The sequence below is a fragment of the Sapajus apella genome, unplaced genomic scaffold (assembly GCF_009761245.1).
Source record: "Sapajus apella isolate SASKATOON/1434 unplaced genomic scaffold, GSC_monkey_1.0 scaffold162, whole genome shotgun sequence".
NCBI lineage: Eukaryota > Metazoa > Chordata > Mammalia > Primates > Cebidae > Sapajus > Sapajus apella.
The window spans coordinates 1,260,505-1,285,809 of NW_022437102.1; the positions used below are offsets into that span (position 1 = coordinate 1,260,505).

General features: G+C 45.5%; 1 protein-coding gene across 3 annotated transcripts in view; it reads left to right on the plus strand.

Moving 5' to 3' along the window:
* The window catches only part of LARGE1 (LARGE xylosyl- and glucuronyltransferase 1), a 559,679-nt gene that overhangs the window by 395,470 nt on the left and 138,904 nt on the right, over nt 1–25,305 (plus strand). For all 3 annotated transcript variants that reach the window (XM_032266924.1, XM_032266925.1, XM_032266923.1), the window contains one exon: nt 5,455–5,559. In XM_032266924.1, coding sequence (XP_032122815.1) covers nt 5,455–5,559 — 105 coding nt within the window. The remainder of the gene's footprint in view (nt 1–5,454; nt 5,560–25,305) is intronic.

Sequence of the window (25,305 nt, forward strand, 5' to 3'; positions counted from 1 at the left end):
TCCGCCCCTCAGGTCCCGGTTCAAGCAATTCTCCTGCCTGAGCCTCCGGAGTGTCTGGGATTATAGGCATGTGCCACCATGCCCAGCTAATTTTTTATTTTTATTTTTGTATTTTTAGTAGACATGGGGTTTCACCATGTTGGCCAGGCTGGTCTTGAACTCTTGACCTCGTGATCCGCCCACCTCAGCCTCCGAAAGTGCTGAAATTACAGGCATGAGTCACTGCACCCAGCCTCCCCTGGGATTTTACCTCTTCACAGGATGGTAGGCTGAAGATGTGTTGGCATCATTAAGGTTATGGCTTTAGACTTGAGCCTCTGGAGACCAGGATTTAGATGCCACCTGGTTGATGAGCTGGGATTGCTGGAGCTGTCACAGATCACCTGTGTCATCCATGCGGTCACATGGTAGCAAACGGGACCCCTCTCCAAGAAGGATGTCACCCAAGCAAACCCTTATAGGAAAATCTTTTGGGGAAGCTTGGCTACAGTGCTGGAAGGGATGTGGTAGGGACTTGGTGGGGGAGACATCCAGCAACAAGCAGGCATCGCCCACCTTCCCCCACACAATCAATTACTCTCTACCCATTATTCCCCTGATTTATCAGTGTTTCTATCATTGCTGATACCATGCTGCTGAAAAATTATGTCTCCTCTTGTAGTTGCCCCCAAGGCAAAGACTGTTTTGTTTGTCTTTAATTCCTTAGGATTTTGTGTGGTGTCTGACACAAATCAAACCCTCCATCGATATTAAGCTTAACCAAAGGTCTGAGCAAAGTAAGGGCCATGTCAGCTAAGGGCAGGAGGAGATGGCTGAGCTGGAGGTCCAGGCAGATGGAGCAGGATATAGGGCCAGGGAGTTCTGGGTGCCTCAGTGAAAACAGATGCCTACTAAACAGTTCACTATTTTCTCGACGTGTTTAGTGGTAATGTTTGAATAAGCATGGAACACAGCTTCATTTTCACAAGCTGATGGGCTTAGAGGAAAAAAATTTTAATTCAGTGAGGTATGTATTTACTCTCTCTGTTTTACAAATGAATGAAGAAGCAAACACAGAGAGGCTAAGTCCCTTGTTTAGGGTCACACAGCTAGTAAGCAGAGGAGCCAGGATTTGAACCCAGGCATCTGGCTCTGCTGTTCATTTTCTTCGCCACTTTACTCAGGAAATAAGGCACTGGAGACTACCGATGAATTCTGCTATTTCATGAGGTGAATTTAGACACCACATGAGTTTATTATGTGCCAGTCACCCTGCAGGTGAAATCTACCCTTGATTAAAGCAAGGACAGAGCTTCCAAACTCCAGTGAGTGATTCTCAAACCGTAATGTGCATCTGAATTACCTGGGGAGTTGGGTTTTTTTCAATGCAAATTACTAGACCTCATGGCCAGAATTCTTATGCAGAAATATTGTGGAGTGAGGGAATTCATATATGATATTACTTCCCCATATGCACCACCTCCCACACCCCCCCCCCAATATTGAACTAACTTAGAAATAAAGGCGGGACAGTCAGATGTCACTTTATTTTACTGGTAATGGTGAAATGGGAGGACTTAACTTTCGAGCTCTTAAATATCTACAGTGGCTATTCCTAGCTCCAAAACCCAGAGTTGGAATTGCCCAGCTATCTCAAGAAGTACTAGGCAACCACAGCCTCACTGAGAGGGGGTCTGCTCTGTAAAACTTAACAGCATGAAAGAACAGATTCGATGCAGGCTAGCTGTTGGCATGCTGGCTCCCGGAAGAAGGGACGGAGAAAGGGGCTAAGCCACAGCAACTTGGTTCCCTCTGAAACTCACCTTTCTCTTCCCCATGGAGGTGGAAAGGGTTATCTGTCACCAGTCAGAAAACTCCTTTCACATCCATGGGGAAGAGTAAAGGTCAGCTCAAGAAGCCAGGAAATCCGTCCTAGAAACCAGGGAAGTAAGGGAAAGCAGCCTCCCACAATAACTGACTCCTAGGCTGAAGCGCAGGAGCCTGTGCTTTTAACAAGAACCTCAGGTGCTTCTGAAACAGATAGTCCTCCGACCACACTCACAGAGGCAGAGTTCCAGAAGGCCTAATCCTTGTGCTGGATGACTGCCAAAGAAAACCTCATGGATACGCCTGAGCTCTATCAGGGGCTTACGGCTTAGGATGGACAATGGCATTTAAAAACAGCTATCATATGTACAGTGCTTAGAGCTCCAGCTTCCGTTCTAAGTACTTAACATACATGAAGTCATTTCAGCATGTGAAATCACAGCCGCCATAAGAGTTAGTTAGGAAGGCAGAGATAGGTTAAGTAATTTTTTGACTAGCGGCTACGCAGCTGGTAAGTGGCAGGGCGAGGAACTGGAGCCGGGCAGCCTGAGTTCAGCCTGCGTTCTCTGTCTCCAGCTATATTGCTGTTCGTGATTCCCTCTTCACACAGAGAGGGCTCCGAAGCGGGGAAAGCACAGCCTGACAGCACAAAGCACCGCTGAGAGGCTAAGCAAAATGGCTTACCCGTACTACTGTTTTCATCACTGATACGACAGCTAGTGAATTTCCTTTAAAAAGCAAAATGAAGTCTCAGTAGCTGTTGACTATTGTCTTTTTCTCACCATTGGATATTAAAGTTCAAATTATCATGTCACTAATTAAGGATTTTTTTAAGAGGATTGGTGTACGTGAAAGGATTATGTGATACTATCAAAAACAGCGCAGCCCAGGTGCAAATTGAGAGAAGAGGAATTTGGGTATTATTCTTTGGGATAAGGTGACTTCAGGTTAACCATGAAAATCATTCCTTCTCTAGAGATTAAGTTTAGGCCTTAGGTAGAGCCACCAAAGTGGGTGCTGCCACCCCATCTTTGCAGTTTTCCATACAGGGAAGGCGGGTACCTGAGTTCCTAGAGCTTGGTGGAAGGTCTGTCAAGGTTCGTGAATGCAGAGAGAGTGAAATGATTTCTGGAGACGCTAACACACACCCAATGAGGAAAGATTTACCCAGCCAATGTCATTTATTTAGCAGACATTTATTAAGCGCCTACTGTGTGTTCGATACTATACCTTGTAGTATCTTGCCCTTGGAATAATGCAGGACGTGGATATTTACAAATGTGGTGTGTGTGTGCCCGAGTATTACCAACTTCATCCTTTATAGGCTGTAAGTCAGCTGACGGCAAAAATACCAGTAAGGGGCAGGCATGGTGGCTCACGCCTGTAATCCCAGCACTTTGGGAGACTGAAGTGGGTGGATCACCTCAGGTTAGGAGTTCAAGATCAGCCTGGCCAACATGGCGAAACCATATCTCTGATAAAAATACAAAACTTAGCTGGGCGTGGTGGCATGCACCTGTAATCCCAGCTACTCAGGAGGCTGAGGCAGGAAAATCACTTGAACTTGAGAGGCAGATGGGTACCCTAAATTCAGTAAAAGATCATTCCTGGATGGGCGCAGTGGCTCACACCTATAATCCCAGCAATTTGAGAAGCCAAGGTGGGCAGATCACAAGGTCAAGAGATCAAGACCACCCTGGCCAACATGGTGAAACCCTGTCTCTACTAAAAATACAAAAATTAGCTAGGTGTGGTGGTGTATACTTGTAGTCCCAGATACTGGGGAGGCTGAGGCAGGAGAGTTGCATAAACTTGGGAGACAGAGGTTGCAGTGAGCCGAGATCACGCCACTGCACTCCAGCCTGGCAAGAGAGTAAGACTCCATCCCCCAAAAAAAAGAATGTCATTCCCCTTTGTGAGTTCTGAGTCTGTGTCATCCCCTATCATTCCAAAAACAAAACAAAACAAAAATCCCTCGTGATACCCACCTGGGGTCTTAGTAATTGTGTATCACCCCTCTCCCCCAACAATGACACTTCCCCTTTGCGTCCCATCCTCATTGTAAGGTTATTAAATGAGGTCTCTAACTGGGTCATAGCAGCAGGACAGGACACACACCTTTCCCAACTAAGGGCACCCTGCCCTTCAGATCTAGTTGTTCTGCACAAATGTCCTAAGCTTGTTGCACGTGGATTTGATTGACTCTTATACTTCCTGAATTGGCGATATGCTTTTCTGAGGAATTCTACTTTAGATGTGATCATATACAAAGACAAAGTGGGTGGTAGTATTTTTCCCATGCCTCTAATTTATGTATTTGTGCCGGGGGTGATGATTTAGATAGGAGCTTAATAAAATTGATCAAATAAATTACACCAAATCCACACACCATCATTTCAGAGAGCTGTCATCACGCCAAGGAGGTTCTTTGTCACCCAGCATGGTGTTCTGGGAGAACCACTGTGTTTTCTTAAGTGCTGCTGGGCTTTCATTTGATTAGAAAGGTCTTTTATTTCTCAGGTTGGCCAACAATAAAAGAGTTTAAATGCGAAAGGCATCAGTTAGCTGTGGAAGAGAGGAATTGTTAGTTGCATGACTTTTGCAAGTTATTTAAACTTTCTAAACCTCAATTTCCCTTTCTACAAAATGTGGTTTTATAATTCCTACCTCACATATTTGTTGTAAGGATAAGCAGTAACACATGGAGATAGTGGAAGGGATCTTCGTTTTAAGCAAATGTAAATGTCTGTCCTAGCTCCATACTCAGCTGTCCCAATCACTGGTCCTTCATGAGCCTGTTTCCTCGCCTGTGAAGTGGTATTGGCAATGACTGCAAAAGAAGACCTTCTCCAGGTGGCGTGATGGAGTTGTCTAAAGGTGGATCTGATATGAAGGCCCAGAGACATGGACGCCTAAGAGACTGACTACAAGGCTAACTTGCCTAAGTTGCTAAGATGCGGCAGAGACTGAGGCCAACATCAAAGCCAGCCCTGGGGACAGAGGAGCAGTTGTTGTCTAGACAGCACTCCTGTATTGAGATGATACTGACATGATGCTTGTTGACACAAGATAAATATATTTTAGAAGAAGCAGTGAGCGTGAGAATAAATAACCTGTAAGGTGGACAGAGGGTGGCTCTTCTCTGTGGGCTCTCGTCTCAGTAAACAAGGGTAATCCCTCCTTCCTGATGTAAGAAAACAATCTCAGTCCATGCCCAGGAAAGCCAGTAAATTAATGTATAGCTGGAAATACCAGAATGGGAATGCTTGAGATATAGTATGCCTGTCAATAAATATGTGTCCCATGAGTTAGGAAAGAAATGCAGGCATGCATGAATGAAGGAATGAATGGTTTTGGATTCCAGCTTTATCAGATTCACTAGGTGACCTGGGGCAAATCAGTTAACTGCTCTGGGCTTTCATTTCTTCTCTATCAAATGGAAATAATAAAACCGGCTGCCTAGTGGTGAGAATTAAATATGTTAATGCAAGTTAAGCTTTTAGGTCAGAGCCTGACACTTAATAAAACCTCTCAGTAAGTGAATACTGCTGTCGTGATGATTTGCCGTTACGTTCTGTGTTCAGTAGTCCCTGATCCAGACGGCTTGGCGTCTCCTTTTAAGATGTTTGTGTTCTCTGTACTTTACAGGTCAGCAGGTCCTGGGCTTGGTGGAGAACCAGAGTGACTGGTACCTCGGAAACCTGTGGAAAAACCACCGCCCTTGGCCAGCCCTCGGAAGGGGCTACAACACAGGTAAATCCTCCGGGTGGTGTGAGCAGAGTTGCAAAAGGTGATGTGAGGGGTCACTGCTCCTTCCTGGAGAGAGGAGATTGCAAAAGCTTAGGGGGAGGTCACCTGATTGCTTGAATTCGGCAGTAGCTGGTAGGTGGGCAGTTGGCATTCTGGTTCCTTCTTGGTGCTGTAGCCACAGGCAGAGTAGCAGTTGGGCCGTGGCAGTCCTTGGCGTTTCACCAGAAAGCCCCTCTCCTGACCTCTAATCCAGATCCTGTCTTCATCAGTATGACCTGTAGGTTTCTGGATTTGTTAATACGGACCAGAGATCATTCTTGAGTAACAACCCCAACGTTTCGTTTCTTAACACAACAGATACGTATTTTGCCAGTCACATTCCATGTCCACTTTAGGTCTTCAGGGATCTGTGTTCACTGTAGGTACTCAAGATTCATCTCCAGGCACACTTCCACATATGTGGTGGGGAAGTAGCAGGAGTCGTATTATCTCTTAAAGTTTTTGTTTAGAAGTGACACAATTTCGTGTTTCATTAGCTAAGCGTGTTGTGAGGCCGTGCCTCCCTTCAGCGTGTGTGGACGAGTGCAGTCTACCATGTGCTTGGCAGGAGAAAAATGCAGAAATATTTGGTAGTCAGCAGTTTTGAGGACCACGGACCTCCAACCATGTGTCTAAAATAAAATCCATCATTCTACCTTGTTGCTAGCCCCAAATTTGCTAGTAACGCTTTAGTTTCCTTCTCTGTTACTGGTGTCCTTCGTTCAGCCGTCAACCCTTCTTGTTTGCCAGCTCTCTCTCAAGTGCTTACTGTGTACGAGGCCCGGTACTGGCTGTAGCAGCCACAGTCGCTCACCTCATGGAGTGTATAAGCATGGAAGCTAGAGCAGCCTCTTCCTTCTGAGGCTCCGTTCCCTTCAGTATCTGTCTTTGAAATGCTTCTGGATCCTTCTGCCTCTCTCCTCGTCATTGCCACTGCTGTGGTATCCCGTTCTCAAAGGATGCAGACTCCTGATCTTTAGCAGGACTGGAATGTGGAACTCAGGGAGTGGCAGGGTGGGTGAGACCAAGAAGAGCTGGGACTTGGCGTCTGAGACGGGTTGGAGCAGGTGTCTGGGTCTGGGAACAGGACCACCTAAAAGTGATGGGTGAAGCCAGCCCTGGAGGCTGAGGCCAGTCTGTAGTGGGATGAGCCAAAAAGAGACCAAAGCTCTGAGAGCTGATGGTCAGACCCCAGAAAAGTCAAATGCAAATACCCAGAGAACAAAGGAGAAAAGAGACATGAGTCAAGCCTCCAGAGGTGAGAGTTCACAGATGGGGTCAGTGAGGAAGCTGGAGGAGGACAAGGAAAGAAAGTACAGCATGAGTGTCCAGAGGTGGCAGGCAGCCAGGGAGCCCTGTCTCGAAGGCCTTCCTAGGAGACGGGGACATTCCTTAGCTAACATTTGCCTGAATATTAGATATGTCTTGTTCTATGTAATTTTTTTTTTTCTGTAATGCCTACCGGGCATACAGAGGTTGCAGTTGAAGAACGTCAACCACCAGTTTGTCACAGACCCCAGCGCCCCACCCGGAGTCTCCTATCTGTGTTGGGCATTAACCCTTTAGTTGCTGGATCCTTCTGTATTGTGGGATGATAGGGAAGTCTGAGGAGTTCCTGAGAGGGTCCAGGTTGGGGAAAGGCAGCTGAGGACATCAGAGCAGTGGTTCTATTAGCAGGTCAGGAAGTATTTCTCTCTTTCAATAATGGGTAAGGAGCGCCTCTACATATCAGCTGAGTGTTAGCCAAGCACCATGTTAGGTGCTTTATGGGTGTCGGTCTCCTCTGATCCTCGCACTAACCCCATGAAGCAGGTGACATGCTTACCTCTATACCTGAGGAAACCGAAGGTTGGAGCATTGAAGGCTGCAGCCCGAAACGTCCAGGAGCCTGTGGTGTTAACTACCCATCGTCCTTCCTTAACTATAATGGCCTCAGGGTTAAACACTTTTCAGTAGTGGAGAATCCTGGGCTTTGCCCTTCAAGAGTCTCCTTGACTAGGTCTGTGAAGAGATGAGATTCCAGAAAGCCTCTAGTATGTTTCTGGGGCACAATGTCCGAACGCCTTCTCTGATTAAACATGGCACTCTGTTTCCCGTCCCAGCAAGCTCTTCCAGGCACTGTTTTCTCAGTGCATTTGATACCGGACCCTCCATGAACCCACAGCGGGCCGGGGATAAGGGCTCCCCGTGTTTTCCTCTGGCAAGTGAATAGTCATCCCGTGGTGATCTTTTGTGCCTGGATTTTCAGACACATTCCCTCCAAGCCTTCGTAGAGGCGGAGACACCCATGTTTCTGGGTGGGAGAAAGGAAGTCTCAGGGAAACTCTAGTGTGTACATTTAGTTTCTGTCTTCCAAAATATATCATAGAAAATGTCACATAGAGATATACTGCAGCGCCTCAAGGATGCTGCATCAGGACCATGGTTACCTGCATAAAACAAAAACCGCTGGTCATCAGTCTGGGTTTGCGGGGAAAGAAGAATGTAGCACACTGGGGAGTTTATTGTGACCAAAATGGCATGTCTCGCCCTGCCCATCCCTGTTTGCTATAGAATGTTGCATCAGGAGACACAGGAGCACGTAAACCGCCTCCAGTTCCCCCTGGATATGCCGAGGCAGCGAGCTACTTCCCTCCTCGCTGGTAGTGAAAGGGCAGAGCAGGAGGGGGAAAGCCCTGTTGAAGTGATGTGTCCATTTAAATAAGTCAGTGACACTGAGTGATTGTTATTAAAGGATTTATGCAGCATCAAAATGCATTAGCTTTCACGATGGGGATTTGTTACTTTAAACCCAAGGATTGCACCACACAGTGAATAAGTGGTCCAGACCTGTAGATTCTCATGGAAACTGACGACGCCACTGGAGAGAACTTGCCACCCGAAATCCCAGCACATCTGAAGCCTCCAAAAAGGATATCTCCAGCAGAGCTCCCCGTCGTAAGCCTTCAGCCTGATGTTAGGAACCCAGGCACATCTGGGTCAGAGCTGCAGTACAGCCATCTAGTGTCCGTACGCTCTTGGCCAAGTCGCTTCACTCCTTAAACTTTCAGTTCTCTCCCTTTTTAAGATAGGACAATAACAAACCCAGTATGTGAGGCTTAGCGATTAATGCTGTAACTTGTTTCATGAGCCTAGCCTGATTGAGGGCATAAAATAAGAACTTAGTGAATCTTAGCCTTTCTCCTCTTGCATTTCTCTGCCACTTGCTCTATCAGGGAATGAGATTTACCCCGTTGAAAAAGGAGGTCATGTGATTGAACAGGGTTTGCTAAGGTCTCCCAAGCCTTCCGTTCAGAAAGAACGAGTAAGTTTTTTACTTTCCCCCGGTGTAATCCGGCTACCTAGGAGTTTTTTCTTATAACTCTTTACTATCTGAAAAAATTAGCTTTTTATTGTCATATTAAGAACAAAATGACTGTTCAGTTCGAAATCAGCTTTCTCGCTGTGTTTGACTTTGAAAATCCCCAGAAAAAGCATATGAGATGTTTAAGTTGGAAGCTCTACCTTCAAGACCTGGCTTTGTCACTCTTAAATTCTGTGCCTTTTGGAAAGCTTACCCAAGCTCAGGGAGCCTCGGGCTTCTCACCTATGAACTGGGGACCTCAAAACCTACCGGGAGATTCCGTTGTGGTGGTGTAGCTGTGTGTGTCTGGTAAACCAAGGTACTTAAGGAAGTTGGGTGTAATTTTTTATTTATCCTTCTGACCATAGCCCAACTGAAAAACTCTCTTCAGGTAATTCAAATTCATCTGCAAACATCAAATGCGGCCACATTCACTTACACATTCATTCATTCACCTACTCCATAGTACATCATACCAGGCACCGTAGCATGCATGGTCTTTGTTAATTCCTTGAATTCTCTTATAAACTAGACTTTTCCCCTTACAGGAGGCAGTCAGGTTTTCCTGTCCTCTTTGTTTGCTTTTCCTTCCCAGTCTGCTTTTACAAAGCCTGCACAGCCACAGAACATTAGAGAAGATCTTTCTACCATCTCTCACTTATCTCCTTCCCTCCTTACTAGAGCTGTTCCCAGCTTAATTCCAGAAGCTACTGAGCCACAGCAGCTTTGGATAACCAGGCAGATCCTAGCACAAAGCTCTTGCCCATAACTGTTCAAGTGGAATTACAGGCATCTTGCACAGAGATGGGTCATTTTCCAGCCACTCTGCCTGGGCATCATCTCCTATATGCAAGAAGCTGTCATTCACCCAGCATTCTGCTGTTAGCAGGACTTCAGAAAACAGCAACAACAAAAATACACCTAGGATTTTGACAGCCTCATTAAGATTCAACTCTCTTCAGTTCCGAAGCTGATGGATGAATATCTTAAAAACAAACAACAGCAAAGAAAAGGGGAAGGAAGGCTGAACATAGCAGGGGATTCGAGAAGGCAGGTCAGGAGAAAGAAGATGGCATGTTTGCAGACAGGTTTATATGCATGAGATCCCAAAGGTGACTCAGGCACAAGGTACGTCCTCCCCAAGTTGAAGGGCGTAATGCTAGCCAGAGAATGTGCTTTTTACAACAATTTAAAAATACAATGTATTGTGTTTCATTCAGTCCCTAAATTAGGGCAGAGACAGGCAGATGGAGACCTGGCTCTTTAGGGAGGGAGGAAGAATTTCTCTAGGAATCCTTCTCTGCAGGACAACCAAATTGAAACACCTAAGGACTGGCTCACCTCTGAGGTTGGAGCAAACTCGGTGATAAGGAAAGGGACGGTGATGGGCGGTAAAGTCAGACACCACAGAAAATTCTGTGACAGGGATTCAAAAGGAGAAAACATTTGACAGTTTGCCAAAGAACTGTTAAACAAATAGCTTTAGTGGGAGAAATAGAAATATGCAACCAAGGCTGAACTTACCTTTGCCTCTGACATCCAGCTTTCTGGGACCCTGGGTAAGTTCCTTCATTTCTCTGCACCTTAGCTGTTTCTGCTGTCAGGAACTAAGCTTTCTTCATATTCTCAAAGAATACCTGATTGGATGATTTCTGTCTGTAATAAGTGTATCCAGAGAAACTATATTTAAATATAATTTATTAATTCATTACATACTACTGAATACCTATTATACTGGCAAGGGTAGAGTAGAAAACTGTTCCGTTTTTTTTTAAAAGGGTGATACCAAGAACCTTCCTTCAAAAAGTTTATAGTCTAATAGAGAAGCGTTTGCACATCTGCAAATAAGGTTAGTATGACTTGAGCCTCTTCCATGATTGAGATCCAGAATTGAACATCAGCCCTGCAGTAATAACTCCTGGACTAGCGTTTTCTAGACTAATTCCAAAAGTTATTAAAAGGGATATGAATATGTGTTTTGAAATTGTGAACAGAGGCCGGGCGCGGTGGTTCACCCCTGTAATCCAAGCACTTTGGGAGGCCGAGGCAGGTAAATCACGAGGTCAGGAGATTGAGACCATCCTGGCTAACACAGTGAAACCCTTTCTGTACTAAAAATACAAAAAAAAAAAAAAAAAAATAGCTGGGCGTGGTGGCACGTGCCTGTAGTCCCAGTCACTCAAAAGGCTGAGGTAGGAGAATCGCTTGAACCTGGGAGGTGGAGGTTGCAGTGAGCTGAGACCATGCTACTGCGCTCCAGCCTGGGCCATAGAGCGAGACTTTTTCTCAAAAATAAAAAAAATAAAAAATAAATTGTGAACAGATAAGATTAAGAAACCTGCATACTGTGTCTGCCCTTTGGAGATTCATACTTGCATAATTGAGATCCTGTAAAGTCTGGAAGTAAAGAAAGCTATTATACCCAGAAGCACTTCCCAGTTTTACTTGCTCTTAGAGCTATGGAATCAAATTGGAAACAAACTGCCTGTAGATGGAGTTAGTAGAATAATCCCATTGAAAGATGTGTGCTATTTTAAGAACAGTCCTCTGACAACAGGCTCAATAGAAATGTGTACTCCCTAGTTTCTTTTGTACTGTAGGTTCTGATTCATCTTTCTGCTGCAAGGCTGTAGACACTGTCTTAGGTGCTATAACAGATGTCCCATAGACTGGGTGGCTTAACTACAAACATTTCTCACAGTTCTGGAGCCTGGGAAGTCTAAGATCAAGGTACGCAGCCATTCTTGTGTCTGGTGAGGACTTTCTAGTTTGCACATGGGCATCTTCTCCTTGTATCCTGACATGGCATTGAGCAGGGAAAGGAAATATCCTGTCTTATGTCTCTTCTTACAAGGCCATTTATTAAAGTCTGCACCTTCATGACCTAGTTACTTCCTAAAGGCCCCACCTTCAATTACCGTCTCATTAGGAATGAAGATTTTACCCTATTTTATTTTGTTTTTGAGATAGGCCCTTGCTGTCAGTCAGGCTGGAGTACAACGGCGCAGTCACAGCTCACTGCAGCCTCTACCTCCTAGGCTCAAGCAGACCTTCAGGCTCAAGTGATCCTCTCGCCTCAGCCTCCACAGTAGCTTAGATTACAGCTGTGCACCACCACCTGGGGCTCATTTTCTTAGTTTTTGTATAGACAGTGTCTCACTGTGTTGGCCAGGCTGGTCTCGAACCCTGAGCTTAAGTGAGCCTCCCCCCTCCACTGCCCAAAGTTTTGGGATTACAGGTGTGAGCCACAATGCCTGGACAGCATTAGGACTTTCATGTGTGAATTTGGGGGAGCTATGACATCTGTCCATTGCGGGTACCATGTCATTGCACCTTCTTATTCAATGTGCTGTGTATCACTGCATAACCGAAGTGAGCATGCCTCCGAAACCTGTCCAGATGTGGGAATTCTGTGAGGTGGCTCTCAGACCTTTTCCCGTCCTGATTGGTCAGCCACCTTTGGATAGCTCTACTTTTTCTCTTCGGAAGTGACACTCTGACCTGAATGATATGCAGTGACCATTATCAAATAATTGAAGGTTCACGCTTCCACCTGATAATATGCCGGTTTAAAATGCCAACTTGGGGGTTCTGCCCCAGAGCAAGTGAATTTGAATGTCTAGAGATGAGGCTGGGTGACTGTTCTTTTAAACACGCTCCCTACTTGATTCTGATGGTTACTTAAGTTTGAGAACCAGGTTATATACCTCCGATTATAGACTTTTACTGCCATGTTGCTCTTCAGGCTCAAATTGAACTTGAGTTCCACTGAGAAGCTCCATGAATTACTTTTCATCCAACTGCTCCCCTTTCTGTACTTCTGTAGTAGCCTTATTGAGTCTAAAGCACAGATTTTATATTGGTCTGGTAAGCTTTATCTTCATTCTTTTCATCATTTTATTAGACTTCATTTTAGGGTCATCCACAAAAACATTGAACATGACTTCTGTTTCTTCACCCAGTGTCCTTGCCCCATTTTTGTAACAAATGTTCTGAATGCCTCTTTTATAACCCTGGAGTAAAATTCAAGGATCACATCTATATTATATTGCCTACAACTATATTTTTTTAATTGATATAGTGTCCTGGCTATAATATACAGAAGAAATAAAGGAAATTATTATAAAATAATACTTCAATGTGTAATGCTCAGGCTTGGCTATAGTATCTGACCTAATAAAGAGGTCAGATCCTTCTGTGCCTGTATTCAGGATACAACTGTCTTCATTGTGATGGCTACAAATGCTGAATGGTACTGATACGTTACCAGCACTTCCACATTTCATGAGTGGGGTTTGCCATCTGTGTTACATTTTTCCAAAGAGTGAACAACTCATGGTAAAGTATCAGATGACAGGAAATACATCTTCCCTTGATTTGTACTCCAAGTTTAGTGACCATTCAAACCATGCAAAAAAAAAACAAAAAAAAAGAAGGTTTTAAAAAATATTCCATAAGTTTTAGTTCCAGCCTCAAATATTGATAGGGTTTGGATCTGTTTCCCTGCCCAAATCTCATGTTGAATTGTAATCCCCAGTGTTGGAGGTTGGGGCTCGTGGGAAGTGACTGGTCAATGGGGGTAGATTTCTTATGAATGGTTTACCACCATCACCTTGGTGCTGTTCTCGTGATAGTGAGGGAGTTCTCGCAAGATCTGGTTGTTTAAAAGTGTGTAGCACTTCCCAGCTCGCTCTGTCTCCTGCTGCTGCTCCAGCCATGTGCGGTGGCTGCTCTCCCTTCCCCTTCTGCCGTGATTGGAAGCTTCCTGAGACAGCCCCAGAAATTGAGCAGATGCCAGCACTATGCCTCCTATAAAGCCTGCAGAACCATAAGCCAGTGAATCGTCTTTTCTTTATAAATTACCCAATCTTGGGTATTTCTTTGTAGTAATGTGAGAACAGACTAACACAGATACTTAACAATCATGTATAATTATAAACATGAATGGCCAGCTGGGCCCACGGGCTATGTGGGTGCATTCTTCATTGTGCTGGACGCTCCTGGAAAGGGGCACTGCCCTCTTTGAAAGTCGTAAAATGGAGGTGTTGCCGATGTTCATCAGGCTGGCTCAATGCAAAGTCGTGCTGTGTTTGTTATCTTTCCTGAGGTTGGCAGCAAAGAGTGAGATAATGCTCCTTGCTCACGGGGAGTAGTCAGCCAGCCGAAAGCCTGCTTAGCAGAACTGCCATGGGCTACTCTGTCCACTTAACCTTTATCGAAATTCAGTGATCCGACCAAAGCTTACTCACTTTGTACCCTGAACCAGAATCTTCTTTGGCCTCAGATCTGCCGTCTGGATTCAGAGAGGATAAGCCTACTCCCTCTTCCACCTGCTTTCCCCCAGAAATCTAACGGAAAGAAAGCAGACAACGCCTCCTTTTCTTGCCTTCTGCAGTCCTAGAGCCCCAGTTTCCTCAGGAATTCCTGTATGTCACTTCGTCTCTGTGCACCGATTTATTCATATATGAATTGGGGATGGTTAAGTACTATCGAAAGGATTGTTGTGAACAGTAAATGAGATAATAGAGCACATTTAATGTGGTGAGACAAGGTTTAGCACATAGTAAATGCTCAGTCAATATAGAGTAGTTGCCTTGTTTTTGAGAGGCAGACTGACAGCCTGCAGTATGTCTGGCCTCTTGCCTTATTGGTCAGCCTGAGATCCTATAGCTCGTATTTCATTTTTGCTATTAAGAGACTGTATTGCTTATATTCTGGAGTTGAGCACTCAGTCCAAGTCCCAGCTCCACCTGTTACTAGCTCCCTTATTCTGGGGAACGAACAACCTCCTTATATCAGCCTAATAAGAATTCATATTTCACACGGGTTGCCTTCAAGAGAAAAGGAGATAATGTTTTTAAAGTGCCTGGGACAGTGTCTGGGTCAATAAATGTTAGATATTAGTATTTTCCCTTTCATTTATTTATTTATTTATTTATTTCCCTAAGACGGAGGCTCTCTCCTTCACCTAAGCTGGAAGTGCAATGGTGCAATCTCAGCTCACTGCATCCTCTGCCTCACAGGTTCAAGTGACTTTCCTGCCTCAGCCTCCCAAGTACCTGGGACTACAGGCATGCGCCACCATGCCTGGCTAATTTTTTGCATTTTTGGTACAGACAGAGTATCACCATGTTGGCCTGGCTAGTCTCGAACTGTTGACCTCAGGCGATTCACCGGCCTCAGCCCCCCAAGGTGCTGGGATTACAAGCATGAGCCACCATGCCCAGCCTTTCCTTTCCTTTCCTTTAATACTTAAAAGTATGCAAATGGCGAAAGAGGATTGCAGCTCCTCTGTGTCTTTTGATTGTAACTCTATCTTCTGCCCATGTAAGGTATTTGGGGCTCAGCATTCTCCCGGGGCTGACCATCCATGTGTTTGTTCACTTGTTGGACAGAAATTCAACATGCATCTAGCACATGCAATGTGCCAAGCTCGTCTGTAGGCCATGGGGATGCCACAGTGAACAAGACCAATGGTAGCCCTGTTTACAGGGAGGTTACTGGTTATTGTGGGAGAAACTACCTTCCCTCTTTGCTTTTTTGATGTTGTTTCCTCCAAGTGTTTCCCTCACTGGCTCCACTCCAGCCACTCTGGCTTCCTTGCTGGTCTCTGACTTCCTTGCTGGTCTTTGAACACACGTAATTAAGTCTGAGCCTCTCGGCTCTAAATTGTAGCCTTTATGCTAACCCCTTTCCACCTTATTCTTCTCCAGTACATTAATTACCATCTGACCTACTACAGTTTTGCTCATTTCTTTTAATTTCCCTGTCTCTTTCCATGAGGATGTAAGTTCCTCAAAGGTAGTAATTTTTTTCTGTGCATTTCTTTGCTGTCTACGGCCATACCACCCTGAATGTGCCTGATCTTGTTTGAATTTCACTGCTTTATCCCCTGTACCTGGAATCGTGCCTGGCCTGTATTAGGCACTAAGTATTTGTTGTTGAATAAAATAAATAATTTTGGAAGATAAGTGTTTGAAAGACAGTGATAGCAAGCAGTATTTCTCATGGGAGTTTGTGGGAAATTTTACAACCCAAGGGACCCTGGCAAAGTCTAGAGACGTTTTTCTTGTCACAGCAGGGAGGTTCTACTGGCACTTAGTGAGTAGAGGCCAGGAATGTTGCTAGCACACAAGACAGTTCCCCATAACAAAGATTCATTTGGGCCAGGGGCAGTGGCTCGTGACTGTAATCTCAGCCCTTTGGGAGGCTAAAGTGGGTGGATCACTTGAGGTCAGGAGTTCAAGACCAGCCTAGCCAACAGGGTGAAACTCCGTCTCTACTAAAAATACAAAAATTAGCCGAGCACGATTGTGGGTGCCTGTAATCCCAGCTACTAGAAGGCTGAAGCACGAGAACCACTTGAACCCAGGAGGGGGAGGTTGCAGTGAGCTGAGATCCACCACTGCACTCCAGCCTGGGCTGTAGAGCAGGACTGTCTCAAACCACGGCAACAACAATGAAAAAAAGATGCATGTGGCCACAAATGTCAGTAGTGGAACCCTGACAGAAAAGCAGGTTTTGAGGGACTTGGATTCTTCTAGAAAGGACTGTTCCTTTGGGTAGAGTCTCTGAGCAGGTAGCATTTGAGCTAAGACCCGAAGGAAGGTGACATTTGAGCTAAGACCTCAGCGGCAGCAGTGCGGAGAGCTAGAGTGAGCATCCCAGATGGAGAGAACAGCACGTGCGAAGGCTGCTGAGCAGGCATGCACCTGGTGGTCACGTTTCCCTGTCATGGTCCTGGCCCTCATCATTCTTGGCCCTGCTGTTGTCACCTCTGTCTAGTAATGCTTGAGTGAGTGATAGGGTCAGGCTCCGTGTCTCCACCCAGATCTCATCTTGAATCGTAATCCCCATGTGTCAAAGGAGGAACCTGATGGGAGGTGATTGGATTATGGACGTGGTTCCCCTATGCTGTTCTTCTGATAGTGAGTTCTCAGGAGACCTGGTGTTACTACAAGTGGTGGTTTTTCCTATGCTCGCACTTCACTTCCCTCTCACCTGCCACCGTGCAAGACGTGCCTGCCTCCACTTTCACCGTGACAGTAAGTTTCCTGAGGCCTGCCCAGCCATGTGGAACTGCAACTGCTTGTCAATTAAACCTCTTTTCTTTATAAATTACCCAGTCTCAGGTATGTCTTTTTAGCAGGGTGTATTTATACACCCTGCTTGCTAAGTACGTTGCGATTCTCCAAGTGTTCAGACCCCGAGTGCTCTCCCTCCATGCCCTCTGGGCTCTCTGACTCATACTAACACACATTGGAACCATGACATGGTCCTGTTGATCTGTCTGTGCCCCAGGGTTCCTGAAGATCACCAGTAACCCAGAGTGAATAATGGCAAAATGCAGCCTCCTAGGATGGGAGCCTGCCTGAGCTGGCTTCGTCCAGTTGTTCATCTCCATGGCTCCTCCTCATCCCTGCTCAGTCCAGCCACCACCCCTCCAGCCACTCTGGCCCCCCGGCTGTGGCCCAGGCACATTCCCACCCCAATAGTCGGAGCTGCTTGCCTGGACCGCTCTTCTGTTTGCTCTCTGGCTTATCCTGTTACTTCCTCATTGCTTGGATCAGGTGTCATCTCCTTACAGTGGGCTTCTCTAGTCGTTTTATTCAAACCAGCGGCCTTCATCCCTTCGCTCTGATTTACATGTCTTCCTTGAACTTTCCGTCCCATGTTAGAGAATATGTTTTTGATCACTTGGCTGCTGTTCATCATGGTAGGTAGAACCCCCTACCCCCACCCCAATATCCAGGCTCTAAGCCCTGGAACCCGTGGATATGTTCTGTCCGATGGCAAAAGAGGCTTTGCAGCCATAATTATGGGCTTCAAAATAGGGAGATTACCTTGGATTACCTTGTGGGCTGACTCTAATCACATGAGCCTATAAAAGCAGAGAATTTCTTCCAGCTAGATGTAGAAGAGAGATGGTCAAAGGGGAAATCAGAGAAACTTAAAGTAGGAGAAGGACTCAACCTGCCATTGCTGGTTTGAAATGGAGAGAACAATAGGACAAGGAGTTGCAGGTGGTCTTCAGATGCTCAGAGAAGCTTTCATTTGATTGAGAAAGGGTGTGGGGACCTCAGTCCTACCCCCGCGTGGAACTGAATTCCGCCAACAACCTGGATGAGCTTGGGAGTGGTTTCTTCCCAAGAGGCCCAGGTAAGAGCCCTGGATGACTGCACCTTGACTTTGGCCTTGTGAGACTCTAAGCAGAGGACTCACCTGAGCCCCCACGATTTCTCACCTACGTAACTGTGAAATAATAAGTGTATGGATTTTAAGTCACGAAAGTAATTTGTTAATGGTTGCAATAGAAAGCTAATATCCCTGTCCTTCCCCACAAGAGTGGAAGCTCCATGAGGGTAAGATCTTGTTTTCTTTGCTCCTGCGTCCCTTATCTGGTGCATGAAAAGCTCTAAATAAATATTTGTTGGCTGAATAAATGCATTCTACCCTCCCACTTGCATTTCTCCCCAGAGGGGAGGGAACACACTGGTTATTGGAAATAGAGGAGGGGCTTGGAAAGCCACTGGTGGGAAATATTCCATATTCTTAGGTCCTGCCAGTTGCAGGGCCTAGGAATTTAGTAGGCAGGTGTCCAGCAGGTACTGGGTTCCTGGCATCATGATTGGCATTAGAAGTGGAAGTTAAAAATAAAATGGGTATCTGTTTGTACCACCATTGCCTCCCCCACCCCCCAAAAAACCCACAAAACACTAGATGATCCACATAGAACCACAGATCAGAATAAGGACAGTGAAATGCAGTGTGGCTTGCACTATGATGGAAGGGTCTGTACACAATTCCGAGAGCTAGAGTGGAAGCCCACACAGGTGGGTGGAGACAAGCTTCAAAGTGAGTAGAACTGGAGGCGGGGAATGGTGGCGTGGACTTTATGAGCAGCAGGCCTCCAGCCTAGGTTGGGAGGTGTGGAAATACTTGGTGTGGTCAGAGCAGCGCACACAGTGGCTTTTTAGTTTAATTGAGGGAGCAGCTCGTAGGGTATGTGCCCACTGTAGGAAGAGCAGGGAGGAGCTCACGCTCTGGCTCGCCGATGACTAGCTGAACGGCTTGGGCAAATCCTTTGTCAAGCTTTGGGTTTTATGGTCTGACTTTTCTCACCTAGAAGATGGGAGCATCCGTATAGACTCACGGAATTGGCAGAAAAATTGCATGAATGGGAAATGCCTGGCACAAAGTTAGTACTCAGTAAGTGATAGCCAAGACTCACGGTGCAGCCACAGAGTGTGGGACAGGAGGCTCCTGCAGGACTGAGGCTGGGAGTCAGGGAGGTCCAAGGTCTGAATGCTAACGAGGCAGTTCCGCCTTATCCAGCAAGCTGGAAGATTCTTAATACGGTTTCCTGCCTGGTCCTCGGCAGACACCGCCCTCACCCATCATCTTCTTTCCTCTTGATTGTCTCCATTTATGTCTTGAGCCTGAGCCAAGCATTCATCTCTCAGGGCTGTGGCTGCAGCCTGTTTAAACATATGCCAAAGCTCCTATCCACAGGCCCAGGGCAGTGAAGTCACCACATTGCCTTCAGCCTCACTACATTCTCTGAAGTACCCTAGCAAGGCAGCCAAGCGGGAGCCCCCTCCTATGAGACTTGGTGGGGGCTCTAATTAAACTGAGCAGCTAGAGAGTTTTCCCAGCTGCATCCTGAAAAGACGGCAAGATTTCCCATCACTTGCCCTCCTGAGCAAAAATCGCCGTTCTAGAAGAGTTACTCTACCATTGTTTCCTCCCTTCCTGGAGCACCAGCCTCATAGGAGAGGAGGTGTTTGCAATGTAAGACTTCCAGCATCTGGCCTGAAGTGCAAGGAATCTGTTTCCCTAACTTCTCTTGCTCTGAGACCTTTTCTCCTCAGCTATTTTTCTTATAAATGATTCTATTTCCAGGTTAGCTCTGGCAACAACACCTCTTGGGTTTCCTCTCTCTTTACTAATTACATCACAGAGTTGCTGCATGCCGAATAGAAGGAAATTAAAACAAAAACAAAATGCCCCACCTGAGCTGGGCTTCCCTGCCGTCTTCTGAGGTGCACTGGAGCATCTGCCTCTGTTCAGCTGGGCTGCAGGGCGCGGGGTGCTCCTCCTGCCTTGCCCTTTGCTACTCATGCATCCTGACCTGAAGGTACTCCCGCCACCTCTCCACACCCTGGGACCCTCTCCTTTGAAATGAAACAGATAATATTGTCTTAGTCCATTCTGACTGCTATAACAAAATCACATTAACGAGGTGGCTTATAAATAACATAAATTTATTTCTCACACTTGTGGAGGCTGGGAAGTACAAGATCAAGGCAGATTTGGTGTCTGGTGAGGGGTCACTTTCTGGTTCATAGATGATACCTTCTAACTGCGCCTTCACATGGTGAAAGGGATGAACTAGCTCTCTGGGGTCTCTTTTAAATGGGCACAGTTCGCATTCTTGAGGGCACCACACTCATGACCTCATCACCTCCTAAAGACGCCAACTCCCCAATACTGTCCTCTTAGAGATTAGGATTTCAACATACGGATTTTGAGGAGACACAGACACTTAGACCAGAGCAAATGCCTGGAAGCGGAATCAATATCCTTCAAGATATTGCTGATAAGATAAAAGGGTATAGATGCCATAGAGCTGTGACGTTATCAGCCCCTGCATTTTCTTAGCATCTGAACATGAGTTGCCAATCCTAGTTCACGCCTTTGTTTGCTTCTTCCTACCCACTTGCCCTCAGCTTATCTTCAGCCATGCTTCATTGTATCTGCAGACCTCAACCTGTTTTCCCCAAGCCCTGTGGCACACACCCTTTTATTGTTGTTATTATTGTTAACTATAGCAGATTTCCAGAATTTATTTCATATAACAGAGACTTTTATCGATTGAGAAATAACTCGTTTCTCCCTTCCCCCAGTCCAGGGCAGTCACCCATCTAGTTTTTGGCTCTATGTGTTTGACCATTTAAAAGATCTCACCTGAGCGGAATCATCCAGTATTTGTACTTCTGTGAATGGCACATTTCACTTGGCACAATGGAACCCCTGGTACACTTTTGTTGGGAATATATTATAGAATGATAAAGTCACTGTGGAAAACAGCATAGAGGTTCCTCCAAAAATTAAAAGAATTATCAGGAATATAATCCAGCAATCCCACTCCTGGGTATGTATCCACAAGAATTGAGATCAGAGTCTCAAAGCAATATCTGTACCCCCATGTTTATGCCAACATTATTCACAATAGGCAAGATATAGTGACAACCCACACATCCATTAGTAGAAAAACGGGTAAAGAAAATGTGGTGTATTCGTACAGTGGGATATTATTGAGCCTTAAAAAGAAGGAAATCCTGCCATCTGTGACAATATTCAAGAGGGCAGTGAGCAGTTTTAAAATGCCCCCAGTAATGATACCCATGTCAGTGTTTTGGGGAGAGGTAGGGATATCATAAGGCGCATATATAAAGCATATGTAGGAAAAATTTGTATTCTGGCATATAGCAAGCACTTAATAAATTGTGGCTCTTTTTGCAGAATGTGGCACACAATAGGAGTAGAAGTTAAAAATTATTATACCACTCCTTCAGAAAGAGTGGTTCAGTTGCCTTAAAATTCCATTGTGGACGTAGCTGGTTATTAGTGGATCTGTTAGATTCTGATTCTAGATTACTGCCAAGAAATAGGATTTTTTTTAATTGTAGACTTTTTAAAAAGAATTTTGACAACTCATATTCACATTTATTATAAAGGACAAATAGTATAGAAATGCAGTGATGTGCTGGGGTCCTAGCTCACACCTGCTAGTGCAAGCCTATTGTTAAATTTTTAGGAAATACGGGATCCAGTTGTTAAACATAGCCACCATTAAAAATCAAGGCCAGGCATGGTGGCTTACGGCTGTAATCCCAGCACTTTGGGAGGCCAAGGCGGATGGATCACCTGAGGCCAGGAGTTCGAGACCAGCCTGGCCAGCATGGTGAACATCCCGTCTCCACTGAAAATGTAAAAATTACCCCAGCATGGGGTTGTGTGCTTGTAGTCCCAACTACTTGGGAGGCTGAGGCAAGGAGAATCACTTGAACCAGGAAGGCACAGGTTGCAGTGAGCTGAGATCGCATCACTGCACTCCAGCCTGGGCAACAGAGCAAGACCCCATCTCAAAAATAAATAAATAATCAAATTATGTAAACTTACAATGAAATAAGTCATTTGAAAAACAAAGGTAACAAACAGACAAAACTCTTAAAACCTATGACTTCCTAATCCCTTTACTCTCTGTGCTTCTGAGGCTGTTTGCATGTGCCGTGTCTGTACGGCGGAAACGCCATGCAATGGTGTCATGCTGCCCATCTCTTCGCAACTGTTGAGGAGCATTGCACTGGTAGCTTGAAACCTGCCATGGTGGGACTATTACAACATGGAAATTGGAAAACGTTACCATCAGGGGATTTCTTTCTTTCTGAATAGCCAGCATACTGCTGAAATATAATAATATATATCTTCCACATTCCCTGAAAGTAAGTACTGTTGACACTTTGCAGTCTTGACTTGTGCTTTCTGCATATGTAATTATCTACTTCTCTCTATATATGCATATTCCTTTTGAATAGACTTGTTTAAAATATTGGATATTTTCTGCATTGGTACACAGTGGTGTATTTTCTTCTTGTTAAGAACTGCGTAGTTTTGCCATTTGATGGGTGTACTATAAGTCATTTATTCCATTTCCTATGAGCTGGCATTTTAGCTGTCCCTAGGTTTTCCTGTCAATTATAAACAATACCATACATAAATTCTCATCCGTGTTTGTTTGCTTGTGCAAGTATTGGTACACAGTAGCTTCTAAGCTGTTGTGGTACTGCCATATTAAATGTTATGGATATTTTAAATTCTGATAGATCAAAATTTAAATTTGCCAAATGTGTCCGTTTACAGTCGAGATAAAATTTTAAATTAAACAGATGTGTGCGTGTTTATGTATGCATGTGTTTTGCTTGTTTGTTTTCTGTGTTAGGCATACAGTTTGTGTATTCACAAAGAATCAATATTTTGCCAAGTAGCTACTTAGTCGGAACCCAACTTGAGCTTTTTCAGTATAGGCAGATGATCTCTGACTAAAAGGTCCAGGCTTCTGAAGCTGGCCAATGGCCAAGTGAAACAGAGACGTTTCTTTGCTGTGGCTAATTCTGCCTGGCTCCAACATTCCAGGATAAGTGAATGAACCTGGCTTAGTAGTAACACAGGGGTGGCCATTCCTAAAAATGTGTGTGCCTTACTCTGCTGACCCATGCAAAGTCAGGGGTTTTCTCTGTCACTCACTCAGGTGCTTAGCATTGCAAGAGCTAACAGGAGTTATGACCCAAACACCCAGTCACCTGTATGGTCCAGTTTGCAGCAGAAGGGAAAGAAGGATATGATCCTAAATCTTCCTGACATAAGGAAAATAATCTGGCTGTCATTCAGCACATGGTTTCCTTGAAGACATATTTGTGATGGGAAGAGGCACTTGGTTTCTTTGAGACCTCTCAGGTTTACAGTACTAATTGCTTAGATTTGACTCGTGCTTTCATGTGCACCAGCTCATGTAATCCCCATTCTGCAGAGGGACCTGATGGAGGCTCAGCCAAGGTTCACTGATTTCGCAAGTTAGCGGACCCAGTGCTGAAGCCCACCTTCCAATCTCCACTTGGGCCTTTAGTGCTTGAGAGTGGTTGGCAGAGCAGTATATGAGTCCATTCTCACGCTGCTGTTAAAAAAAAAAAAAAAAAAAAAAACTGAAACTGGGTATTAGTTGTCCTTCCCGTTATAAAGGGAAGAGATTTAACTGACTCACAGTTCCACATGGCTGGGGAGGCCTCAGGAAACTTAGAATCATGGTGGGAGGTGAAGGGAAAGCAAGTATCTTCTTCACATGGCAAGAGAAAGAAGAGTGAGCATTGAAGGGGGAAGAGCCCCTTATAAAACCATCAGATTTCGTGAGAGCTCACTCACTGTCACCAGGACAGCATAAGGGAACCTTCCCCCCAATCCCCCATCCCCTGCCCTGCCCCACCGTGATCCAGTCACCACCCACCATGTCTCTCCCTAGGCATGTAGGGATTACGGGGATTACAATTCGAGATGAGATTTGGCTGTGGATACAGCCATACCATAGCAAGCAGTTACTTAGCTCTGCGGGTTTTTTTCTAGCTACCCCCTCAAGTCTATAGGGTTAGAGGCTGTGGACCATCATGACCACATTGTGCTCTCTACTAAATTTACAGTACAGGTGTTGATCGACTTACCACCTATGCAACTTATGACCATTCGACTTTACGACCACAATCGCTAGCCACGACTGCTCCGTGTCTGGCAGCGCAAACGTTGCCCAGCTGGGCGTGCGACAGTGCGGACCAGCTTCCGGCAGCACTACCATCTCCGCCTGCACCATTTCAACTGTACATACAGCCTACTCAACTTACGACCAAATTGTGTTACGACCGGTCCGCGTTCCCGACCGTGGTCGTAAGTCGAGCACTAGCTATAGCACTTGCAATCATGGCTGCATGTTGGAATCACCTGGGAGATTTGAAATAATCCTGCCATCCTGGGCTTATCTCAAACCACTTAAATTAGAACCTCTAGGGTGCGAGGACTCCTTCAGTAGTTCCTAAAACCAAGCAGGTGATCCCTGTGTACTGGACAGGTATGTCCTTGTTTCTTTTCAAAGCCTGTATTATTAAGACACCATTTCTCCTTAGCCACTCTGTACCTTCGCTCCCTCTTCACTACCTACACCCTGTTTTTCTAACCATCACTGGACTCATAGACCATAGCTGCTTGAATTTGTGGACAGCCATTCAACCAAGATTTTTTTTGTTTTTATTAACTGTGTGTAATGTCAGACCCCATGCTGGGCCCTGGGGATGCTTCAGTAGAAAAAAGAATCCTGGCCTCAGACTGCTAACTGTCAAGGAAGGCCTACAGACATGAGCCATTTGGGTGCATAAGTGTCCTGATGGAGAAAGCCCTTAGACAACAGGGTAAAGGGGACAGGAGTGATGTTCCAGCAGTGGCTTATTTTCATCCTTATTGCTGCCGGGATCCTGACCTGTTATCCTTCACTTTCCCCTGGCCGCTGACAAAACCCAGCTTGAACTGCCAGTGACATCACATAGAAGAGACCAGCTGCCTCCTCCTTCATTCTCACTGTAAGCTATTCCCTGTCATCCACCATTATGCTTCAACAACCCCTCTCGTCCCCCTGAGCCCTTGCCTGCGACATCTCCCTTACTGCACGTTTGATGTTTCACCACAGCAGGTCAGATGTATTTGAATCACAGTGGCACACAGGGCCCTGAATTGGCAGGCAGAGCCCTATGGGACTGCTCCAAGTG